We start from the raw sequence: 12,137 nt of genomic DNA, 5'->3' as shown, positions 1-12,137 counted from the left end.
TCTGGAGGAGGATGGCCTTGCTCCACCCACACTGACAGGAAGGTGCAGCATTTTACCGATAAAGGCCAGAGTCAGCCTCAAATTTATACAGATATTGTGCCAAAAAAGCTGCAATTGTGCAGCTGCAATGTATCGGTTCCAGTATCGGTCGATATTGACTGATTTTCGACAATATTTTTTTTTAACGTACAATTTTGAACAGGTTTATGAGTGAAAATGGAAATAGAAGAACAATTAGGCTAAACATATGTCTGTATCTTTACACAATTTATGCATGGAACAAATATATATCCCAGATAAATGCATTTTGCTATTACTTTGCTATTTGTTATTTATAAGTCAAAAGTTAAATTCTGAACTTAACTTCAACTTCAAATAGATTTGTGGACTTTGCTATGGATTTCAAAATCTAAATATCAGTAAGCCACAGCAGCAAGACAAATATTGATATTGCTACCGGCTCAAAAAATCCATATAGGACCATCCCTAATGTTTAACTTGTTCAATTCACTTCACAAGGGCATCGCTTTTAGTTCACTTGGATTTCATAATACTTCATATGACTAGAAAGAGTTTTTTATAGGTTTTCCAATGTCAATAGTTCAAAACTCAGAGAAGAATATACAACTGGAAACATTCTGACTTAAAATGATGAGTAAAAGTATATGTGAATATAGAGATTATTCCTCACATGGTCCAAATGCATTGCACTTCACACGTCGTATCAAAGGAGCCATTGTAGTGGTGAATGTTTTTACATACTATTTCATCATTTGTCTTCTTTGCTCAAATGCGGGGAGCCTCAACCAATGTGAGTCCAAAGAAGAATGGCAAATTTATTTAGAACAGGTGTAAGTCTGGATTTATTCAGTGGTGACAGTAATGAGGCAATACAAAGGTTCACTTGGAAATGCATGTTATCCCTTAAAACTGTGGTTTCTACAAACTAACATTACCGACTCCTGTCATAAACCTCTACATGACACAGATGTTAGATTTTTTTTTATTTCATGTTTGCAAATAATCATTTCCTTTTGGTGTGCATTGATAATTGTACATAGTTAAAGGCATGTATTTGATTTTTACTGGCTTAAAAATTTGAAAAACATTAGTTAATTTTAAACAGTTTGTGGCAGTCCAAAGTCATTCCTAATTTTCCTAACGCGTTCCTGGCATCCTAATTATTCACTGCGCCGAGTTTTTAATTGTCAGAGGGCGTTTACTACCACTTTTATAAATAGATGCAGACGACACACAGTGCTCTCATTTTGACCCATCAGAGCCGCTTTTACATATATCACAAGACAATTTTTACTTTATTACTTGAGAAAGTCGAGTACAGCCCAGTTAACCTTGTATATTTTTATTACCTCCAATTGTACATTATATAAGGACATTTTGCAGCTTTGTATCTCGTTCCAGACTTTGCTCCTTTCTCAGTCATTGATCATTCAACTTTTGTATACTTCTCAGATATTATATTACTGATGTATATTGCTGTTTCTCATGTTCCTCATTTCTCTCCTCAGGCTGGTGTGTGTTACTGACCCATCCACGGGTGAGATGACAGATCTTGTCCAAGTAAAGGTGAACCATAGCAAGTTGGGGACCTCCAGAGAGACCTTCTCATATCTTGTAAGTATCCTACAGACTTTATCCATCTATCTTTTGTTCCTCCTGTTCTCTGTTGTTCATCGTCCCCCACTGGGACTGTCTTCCCCAGCGGTGCAGCTTTGAGTGTTAGCAGATGCATTTTATGATTCGAAGGAATGCAAAGTGTGTGGGAATCTTCAAACAGTCATGTGTAATGAAACTAAGCACTGATGTCACTCCGCTGCCAGCAAAAACAAATATGGCCCTTGTTTGAATGTTCGCTTCTCACTGGTAACGAAAAGACGGTTTGGTGCTGGAGCTTCACAGTATTAGAAAAATAATAATCTGGGTTTAATGCTACGATAACAGCAATAATCTGTGGTATTTTCATGTTCTAGACAGTAACGTGTATGTTTTTGTAAAAGGGGTGAATAAAAATAAACTTAAAAGCACTGATATTTCAACCTAAAACTAAGACAAAGACCTGATCTAGAAGCAGAATGTGTCCAAAACAGCACCACAAGACAATGTTAAATCAGGTATATCACATGAGTAAACCAATAAACCAGGAATGGAAAATAGATGTTAACCCACATAAAAAAGATGTGTAAAAAAGGCATAAATAATAAAAAATTTAAAAAGGCATAAATAATACAGGACTCCAGAGTTAAACCGATTCCAAGCTTGGACTAGACTTGGGGTTGGACCAGATTTAGACTCTGACTCCTAGTCTGAACTAGGGCTTTATAACTGAGTCAGTACTAAACCAGGACTCCAGGGTCTGTGCCAGTTCAAACCCTGTTCAGAGTTTCTGTCTGATAAAAGACAATAACACTACTGTGTGTATTTCTTCAGTTGTCTTGGCTGGCTCTTCTGGCCACTTGTGGGCTAATTGACCCTGACCCAGACAGTCTCCCTTTGGATTAAGACAATGCTGTGGTGGAAATTCCCATATAAAAAGTGCTTTGATACAGTAACTTTGTCAACAATGGGTTGTTCATAACGTAGCACTGCAGAGGTCTATCATGTCTGCTGCTTTTAAGAAAGGTTCTGCAGACAATCTGAGTCATCCCTCTGAGAAATCACCCCAATCTTCATACTCTACTCAACACAGAAGGATAAAAGTGAATCCTCCGTAACACAAGCGGTGCTGTGCTGTTGTGGAAACCCCTCACGGGCATAAATATTCACCTCCTGAGATCTGTACAGTGAAAAGGGCTGGTAAAAGTTAACTATGATCCGCTTTTTTACTCTGATAGGAGGAACACAATCTGCAATATACCTGTACTTTATATTGGAGAAATGTGCACTGCTAAGGTCTGAAATTGACTTTTTAGGTTAATGTCTTGCATTATATTTAGAAGCTTCGAATGACTTGTGTTTTTTTTTAATGATAAAATAAAAAAATAGTTAATGAATGGAATCTGAACTCTATACTAGTGTTTTTTGAGTCGCAGCACACTGTTTTGATTGGAAAAGATACCGCGGCACACCACCTACTAAAGCATTACCAAATCTGATGTTTGTAATGTGGTATGTAACGTGACGAATCATGCCTGTGCCACTGTTTAGTTCTTTAAATATGATAATTATGTTCAGGACACTCTATAAAGGTAAATTACTCAATTAAGTGTCAATACAGCATATTTTGTGCATTAAGTGCATTATAAAGAGCAATAGTAAATGTGTTGTTTTCTTGAATGGGGAAATACTTGTAGAAAATAGATTTGCAGACAGGATATGCATGTGTTCTCTTTATTACACCTCCTTCCTTGAGCCAGGGTCCGGAAACATCTGCCTCCTCATAGCCACACACAATGGCCCGTCTCCTCTGAGGAAGTGGATCCTGTCAGTGCGGATAAGGGCTTTCCCTGGAGGAGTCTGGGCTAGAGAACCAAAGAAGGGCCAGGAATGCTGATGCCAGGAGCAACGAAGATAATAGTGATATTCTTCTAGTCTAAAAAAAGAGGAATTGTTAGCGTGCATTAGAGCAGTTGTTCTCAAAGCGCATCCACAAAACTATCATATGTCATATTTAATTGACTTCCTTGAAACCGTAAACTGTAATTGTAAAATAAACTCCTTAAAGCAAAAATAAAAGAAGCCATACCAAACAATTAAGCAGTGGACTTAGCAGTGTGTTAAACAAAAGACTCTTTGAAGCTTATATATACCATCAAAACCTACACCACAGTTTGAGAACCTCTAAATCGCTGCATATACAATCCCATATGACTCTGTAGAATCCATAAATGTAACTTTCAGACAGTAGTTGTCCTTCTTACTCCGTCCATAGACCAGTTGGCTCCAGTAACTGAGCCGTCGTCACAGTTTTCTTCACTAATTTACTGTTGTAGTCGGGAGCTTTTGGAGCCAATCGTGTCAAGGAAAGCCCTAAACTCACCTCTACTAAAGTCATCTGTTGTATGATATTGATACATTGTGTTTTGTCTGCGTCCAGGCCCCAAAGCTGCAGTCGATGTTCCCAGTAAAGGGCTCTCGAGCTGGAGGGACCAGAGTGACCATCAAAGGAGAACATCTGGACATCGGCTCTGAAGTCCGAGTCACAGTCAACCACACAGAAGAGTGCAGCATAACAAAGTGAGAACCATAATTCATCTTCCAACACCAAATACATTCCCTTTATTTGAAGTTCATTTTTTTCATTATATTGTAAAGTTTTGTAGTGAGAGAAGTGAAAATAAAAATGCAATGGCATTCTGACCTGGTTTATGGTTAACATGCCCGTGATAATTTGACTTGTTGAAACAGAAAAAACCCTAACATAAAGTTAAAAGGCTGTTGGTACACTAGCTTTTAGCACTTGGAGCCATCACAAGATTTGTGGTTGAGACGTTTGTTTCATGTTGCAGGAAAACAGATGACACCATTGAGTGCACCATGCCTCCAGCCCTGCAGCCGCACACAGAAGCAGCTCTGGTGTGTGTGGAGTTTGAGAACGCTCAGTGTCAGTTTGAGAGGGTCAGCGCCACATACACCTATGAGAAGAACCCCACCATCAGCGCCATCCACCCCACCAAGAGCTACCTCAGGTACCAGATTGTTCCAGATGCCCTCCTACAAATGTGCTCATACAGTAACAGCTGCACTGATTTGAACGCTTGTGAATAAATACAAATGGAAAAAAATCTAAATAGAAAGTATGTTATATATATACAGTTCATTACTATATGACCAAATGTACATGAAGTAAACAAAATGTACATGTAAAGCGTTTTTGACTTTCATCCATGAGTAATTATCAGTGTGTGAATCTAATCTGAGAACTGAGATATTTATCCCACTCTGAGCTGGGTAAACCCTCCTGATATTAGACTGTTTTTTTTAATCTAATTGTTCTCAGATTCACCTGAGACTAATTTTCTTTGTATCCTAACAGCCCTGTAATGGGCCGCAGACATCCTTTTGTTTCCTGGCTGCAACTCCATTGACACTGATAAGTACCTAATTAACATAATGGCCTCCTTAAAAGAAAGAGTTCTGTTGAAATGGTGGTTTAATGTTCAATTTACCTGAAATGCACAATAGCATATTGAGACTTCGGGCAGGAAACAAGCTTTATGTTAATCAGGTATTCGTCAGTGTCAATTTTTCTACTTTTAACAATAGAATGTATTATTTCTGCTTTTGAATCATTAGTAAATTTAGTGTATAGCATCTTAAAATCTCCATTGGTTGACCTGAAAATGTTATGACAACACAATCCTGAGCTCTATCGACATTGAAATGCACCGCTAAAGTTGCTTCCAAAGAAGAAAATACCATATAACATTTGCAATTGGATTTGCACAGACGAACTGATGAGGTGTTCTTGTACTTTCGGCCACTATTGTAGTCTGTTACCGCCGTCTATGGCTTCCACTGTTTATGACATGCCCATTGTACGTGTGTGAGTCTTGTGCGACACGTGTTAGGATTTTCTCTACACACAGACTGGTTTTGCATGATTATCGGCTCCTCTTTCTTTCGCTCCGAAGAATTTGCATATCAGTGTGTGCAATTGTCACATTTTAGTCCTGGAGCAGATTTGACTGTCTCTATCTCTGTTATGTGTTGCAGTGGTGGCAGGACCATCGCCGTCACAGGCCAGGGGTTTGGTCTGGTGCAGAGTGTCTCCATGCAGGTGCAGGGCATTGGAACATCAGTGAGTAATTATTTCAGTGGTAAAAACGGGAACTATCGGATTTTATACTGACAGAACAAAGTATTTGACTTGATATTTTTTCATTAAAGTGGATTATTACACCAATCCAATGGGGAAGATAACCACATTCAACATAGATGTGGTTTAACATATTTTTTTCCATACCTTTTTGTAGAATTACTGTGCATTAAATTCACCTCTTCATTATGGTATATTTTGTCCTCTAATCCATAATTATAATGTCATTGATTGTGATGTGTTTGAAAGTTAATGTAATGTAATGTAAATAATAGTCTAAAATGTGTCATTCTGGAGCTATAGTTCAAATGTTTAAAGGTGCACTATGTAGCTTTTCTGCTTGTGTCCATCAAGATATTATTGCTTTGCTTGGCATGTTCCACATTAAGGCATTAAAGCAGGGGCACATGATTATCACAGCGAGAAAGGAAGAAGTAGGTATTTAAATATGTCTTACTCGTCCTTAGCTCTCACAAACCTTTTGTTCCATCGTTAATATCCACATGCATTCGTACACAGTTTTAGAACAGCTTTTGTTCAGACAGTGACGTGAAACTAGGGTGGACCACTCATGCGCAGCCAATCAGAGCTCTTACTTCCGGCTTGAGTAATAAAATACTTATATTTTTCACTAACACTAAGTCCTGCTTGTGTACACAAAATGTACACATTTACAAAAAAGCTTTAAACATCTGTATTGTAGTTACAGGTGATTTTATTGCTCAAAATACCTAGAAAAAACACACACTCTTACAACGAGAGTGCTTGTCCCTGCACAGTTCTGACCTGTAACTTGGCCGGGGGGGTTCCCTTGCTGGTTTCCGTAGAGGTGGATAAAGGAATCCTCCAGCTGAATAGTTAATAGTGCACTTTTAAACAGCCCATATCGTAGTAGTATAGTAGTACGGTGTTTTTTATAGTGTGTTTACCATGTTGTTTGCTTGCGATCATAATTAAAGCATCATTTGGCTCCTTTAAGGGAACACATCTAATATGACTGTAACGTTCTGTCAGTATTGCACAGTGCTCTCCGCCTCCCTGATGACCTGCCCGTCTCCGCCCGCGCTCCAGTCCCAGCAGACCTCGGCGCAGTTCTACCTGAACGGAGTGCTCTACACAGGGGACAGTCCCGCTCCGTCTGACAGCCACGAGGAGGCGGAGGACGAGGGGAGCCATGTTCTTAAAGGTCACTTCCTGTTGGAGTACGTGGAGGACCCGCAGTTCTTCACGGCCAACAAGGAGAAGCTGATTAAACACCACCCCGGAGAACCGCTGACACTCATCATTAATGTGAGTGGGACCCGGAACGCACCTATGAGCGCCAGGACACTTTCTGAGATGAGCATTTGAGCATAGATTCACCTTAGGAACTAGTCTGTTTGGCTTTTCTTTATTACGAGAAAATGGGATTAACGGTGTCGCAACATAAATATAATAATGTGAGAAAAAAGCATTACGATTGAACGATTATTGACAATTACTGAGTTATAGTGAAATCTTTAATTTTATTTGATTTCCAACACTTTACTATTCTTCAAGTTTGCGACCAGTTTTAGGAAATCGAACTTTCTGACCATATAAAGTAAAATTATGACTAAATCAAGACTTAAAATGAATTACGAAACATGTTACCATTACAATAGTGCATTAAAACCCTTTATAGGTTTAACACGCTCAACCCCCTGTAATACTTGCACTGTGTTCATAATCATCAATATTTTAATTTTAGCTGCACATGGATTGTTATTGATATTGATGCTCGCCTGTGTAATCACTCTAATCTACTGAACCTAATCCACAAACATCCACCGGGTTATTTTTAGCCCTTCGCAGACATTTCCTCCGGACCATGTCAGAAGGAGACTCCTAATTAGCTTGGCTGTATACAACACAAAGTTATAAATGAGCTGAGTCCTTTGCACGGACAGTTAACGTACCATATTCGTTGTTAAACAAATCAAATCAAATCAATTTATTTTTGGAAGGCCCAAAATCACAACAACAGTTGCCTCTGAGGGCCACAGGGAGAAATGAATCAACAATGTCTGTGGTGGCGATGAAGTCAGACAATGTCTGTGGTGGCGAGGGACGATGTCCCAGGGTCCTCTGTCCTTAGACTCTCCTTCTCGGCCAGGAAAAACTACAAAAAAAACCTCTTTGGGAAAAAAGCGTAGAAACCTGGAGGAGTTCCAGTGAAGGAGAGATCCGACTCTCACAGACGGACAGACGGACACGAGGAGACTGGAGCTGGACCCACTCTTCAGGCAGATGAGGGACCGTCTAGAGGCGAACTGGACCCACTCTTCAGGCAGAAGAGGGACCGTCTGAGGCGAGCTGGACCCACTCTTCAGGCAGATGAGGGACCGTCTGAGTCGAGCTGGACCCACTCTTCAGGCAGATGAGGGACCGTCGGAGGCGAGCTGGACCCACTCTTCAGGCAGATGAGGGACCGTCTGAGGCGAGCTGGACCCACTCTTCAGGCAGATGAGGGACCGTCGGAGTCGAGCTGGGCCCACTCTTCAGGCAGATGAGGGACCGTCGGAGTCGAGCTGGGCCCACTCTTCAGGCAGATGAGGGACCGTCAGAGTCGAGCTGGACCCACTCTTCAGGCAGATGAGGGACCGTCGGGGGCGAGCTGGACCCACTCCTCAGGCAGATGAGGGACCGTCCACACAGGGCAGGGACCACTTCACCAGGGGAAGGGCATCTGGGTCCACAGGTCCTCAGGAGTGAGAGAAAGAAAAAGAAGGCGGTGAACAGTTTGCAAGTGGAATCAAAAAATAAATATTGTTTGATAGCATAAGTAGTCAGAAGAAGAAGAGGATAGTGCTCAAGCTGTCATACTTCCCCCAGCATAGTTACTCCTAGGGCAGCGTAGCTGAAGCTGTGGGTTTATGTTTCTGTTCCTAACTAGTCTGACATAAGCGATTTCGAAGAGGAACGTTTTAAGCCTGGACTTAAATGAAGAGACTGTGTCAGCGTATTTAACATGGGTCGGGAGCTGATTCCATAACACAGGAGCTTGGTAGCTAAACGCTCTACCTCCTACAGTACTTTTAGAGACTCTTGGGACCACCAGAAGGCCGGCATTCTGAGAGCGAAGAGCTCTGTTTGGATGATATGGTTCTATAGCATCTTTGAGGTAGGATGGGGCCATGTAATTTATGGCTTTGTAGGTCAAGAGTAGAATTTTGAATTTGATTCTAGACTCGACGGGGAGCCAGTGAAGAGACTTCAGCACCGGCGTAATGTGCTCTCTTCTTTTTGTTCCTGTTAGTAATCTTGCTGCTGCATTTTGAACCAGTTGAAAGCTTTTTATGGAGCTTTTAGGACACGCTGCAAGCAGGGAGTTACAGTAGTCTAATCTAGTCGTTACAAATGCATGGATAAGTTTTTCGGCATCACTTTTAGGCAGGATTCTTCTGATTTTGGCTATGTTGCGCAAATGGAAATAGGCTGTTTTACAAGCTTGATTTATATGAGCTTTAAATGAGAGCTCCTGGTCAAATAAGACTCCAAGGTTTCTTACAGTAGAACTGGAGGCTACACTGACATTGTCCAGTGTGACTATCTGCTCAGATAGAGCATCTCGTAGGTGCTTAGGGCCAAGCACAATGACCTCGGTTTTTTCAGGGTTAAGAAGCAGGTAGTTTAGTGTCATCCAGGTTTTTATCTCCTTCACACAAGTACTAAGTCTGTCTACTTGATCGCTCTGATCAGGTTTCATTGATAAATACAGCTGAGTGTCGTCTGCATAGCAGTGGAAGTTAATGTCATGCTTTCTGATAATGTTGCCTAATGGCAGCATATAAAGAGTAAACAGAATTGGACCGAGTACCGAACCCTGTGGCACACCGTAAATTACTTTAGAGCTTGGTGAGGAGCTCTGGTTTACATTAACAAATTGGAACCTATCAGATAGATAGGATTTAAACCAGCTGAGGGCTGTTCCTCCAACACCTACATCACATTCTAACCTCTGCAGTAGAATGTTGTGGTCGATGGTGTCAAACGCTGCGCTGAGGTCCAACAGAACCAGGATTGAGACCAGTCCATCATCAGCGGCTAATAACAAATCATTTGTGACTTTAACTAGTGCAGTTTCAGTGCTGTGGTGGGCTCTGAACCCTGACTGGAAAACTTCAAATAAGTTATTGTCCTGCAGGTGGCGACAAAGCTGTTTTACTACAACTTTTTCAAGGATTTTAGAGACGAAGGGAAGATTTGAAATAGGTCTGTAGTTTACCAATAGGTCGGGATCTAGATTAGGCTTTTTCAGAAGAGGTTTAATGACTGCATGTTTGAAGGACTGTGGAACATAGCCACTTTGGAGTGAAGTATTTATTATATTAAGAATAGGGTCTATAATTAGGGGGAGAATGTCTTTGAGGAGTCTGCTTGGAATGGGGTCTAGGACACAAGTTGAGCTTTTAGAGGACATAATGGCTGAAGTTATCTCTGCTTGATCAACAGCTGTGAACCTTTCTAAGTTTACAGGTGGATTTATATGGGACGTTAGATTTACAGCTTGGGCTAGTTCAGGGCTAATAGCGGGGGTAATTTCATCTAATTTATCTCTGATTGTTTTTATTTTATTGTTAAAAAATAGGAGGAAATCATCAGAGCTGAGTGTAGCTGGGATTGAGGGCTCTACTGCACTGTGACAGTTTGTTAGCCTAGCTACAGTGCTGAAAAGGAATTTAGTGTTACTTTTGTTGACTTCTATTAGATTTGAATAATATCTGGTTTGGGCCTTACGCAGAGCCTGCTTATAAGACAGCAGGCAACTTTTCCATGCTTTTAGGGATTCTTCGGTGTGAGAGCGACGAAATAATCCCTCTAACTTTCTAACTCTTTGTTTATGTGAACGCAGTTCTTGGTTGTACCATGGGGAGGCGCGCTTTGGCCTAATGACCTTCTGTTTTAACGGCGCGACAACGTCAAGAGCAGACTTCAGAGAATTCATGGTCAAGTCGACAAATTGATCACTTAAACTGGGACTAAAACTGTTCTCAGCAGGATCACATGACATGTCACTGAATATTGGCTCTATTATTTCTTTGAATTTTGAGATAGATTTTTCAGATATTGTCCTTTTCATTATAACTTTATTTTGTGGGACTGGATGATCTTTAAGAATAAACTGGAAGGTAATTAGGAAATGATCTGACAATATAGGGTTTTGAGGGAGGACAATGAGGTCACTAATCTCTGTTCCATACGTTAGGACAAGATCCAGAGTGTTCTTATGAGTGTGAGTCGCTTTATTTACATTCTGAGTGAAACCAATGCTGTCTAACAAGGCGCTGAAGGCATTAACACATTCAAACATAATGCGCAATGTAATTAGAGGTACGTCTCCCAAGAAGAATCAGGATACAGTATGTTCTCAATTTCAATTTAAGTCTAGTTTTACTCTTGGTTTAGGCATCTTTTTCAGACCAAGCTTCATCCTGATTTAGATTTTGGGCGCTGAATAGACCTTGAGAACTACTGGAACTCTGCAGATTCTCAGTCAAATTCAATAACTCAGTAAATTCAAGTATGTGTTTTTCATGAGCGGCCGCAAATATTGAGACACGCCACAAATGTTAGAGCAGTGCAATTGATTGACTTTTCATTGAGATTGAGATTCAGTCTTCTCTAAATGTTAATGATATTATGCAAGGGTCTGTTTAATGGCCAGGTCTACACTCAGTAAAAGCATGTGGTTTGGAGTTTAGGAATACATTTGACACATTTTTGTTTTAAATGGGAATGAATAAATGTCTGACTTCTTCTTCTGATTGTTAATGTTCAGGAAATTGGTATCAAGAGCCATCTGTTTTTAATAAGGCAAAATCCTAAAAAACCTCGATCAGTCAAAATGAGAAAACATTATCTTTCATATCGCACAGTGCTAACAAATGTGCAAACAGACTATTTCTCTGTTGGATTAAAGACAAGCAAAACCTGCAAAAAGAGTGTGAATAGTAATGAAATGCAACAGCAAACCAAATGCAATGATGTCTAAATATCTTCTACACATTTTGTTCACCAGGCTAAACTAAACATGTATCTTATTTTAACACCTACAGTATATTATTCGTTCTCCACTGTGAATAATGCATATTTGTAATGCAAATCTTTGTCAGTTTACAATTCTCAAGTTACACATTGGTCATTTTGCACATTTGTTCCTACAAATTGTGTTTTTTTTCTCACCTACTCCTCCTTTAAATCCATTGTGTTTCCATGTTCACGGGAAAGCTCTGTCACAAAGCCAGCAGCCCCCACTGTGAGCAGCCAGACGAGCCTCTCTGCGTTCTTTATTCATATTCACATAAACCAGAGGCACATACACCACATCAAAGGCTGCGGC

At 40.4% G+C, this 12,137-nt stretch overlaps 1 protein-coding gene across 2 annotated transcripts in view; it reads left to right on the top strand.

Annotated features, from left to right (window-relative positions):
• plxnd1 (plexin D1) overlaps positions 1-12,137 on the top strand; it is a 130,181-nt gene that overhangs the window by 77,373 nt on the left and 40,671 nt on the right. For both annotated transcript variants that reach the window (XM_072449655.1, XM_072449654.1), the window contains exons 14-18: positions 1,530-1,635; positions 4,055-4,194; positions 4,467-4,646; positions 5,674-5,758; positions 6,791-7,066. In XM_072449655.1, coding sequence (XP_072305756.1) covers positions 1,530-1,635; positions 4,055-4,194; positions 4,467-4,646; positions 5,674-5,758; positions 6,791-7,066 — 787 coding nt within the window. The remainder of the gene's footprint in view (positions 1-1,529; positions 1,636-4,054; positions 4,195-4,466; positions 4,647-5,673; positions 5,759-6,790; positions 7,067-12,137) is intronic.

The sequence above is a fragment of the Eucyclogobius newberryi genome, unplaced genomic scaffold, assembly GCF_026437365.1.
Source record: "Eucyclogobius newberryi isolate DKJ021-1_F unplaced genomic scaffold, fEucNew1.0.hap1 SCAF_17, whole genome shotgun sequence".
NCBI classification, from domain to species: Eukaryota; Metazoa; Chordata; class Actinopteri; order Gobiiformes; family Gobiidae; genus Eucyclogobius; species Eucyclogobius newberryi.
This window is presented reverse-complemented; position numbering and strand designations above follow the sequence as displayed.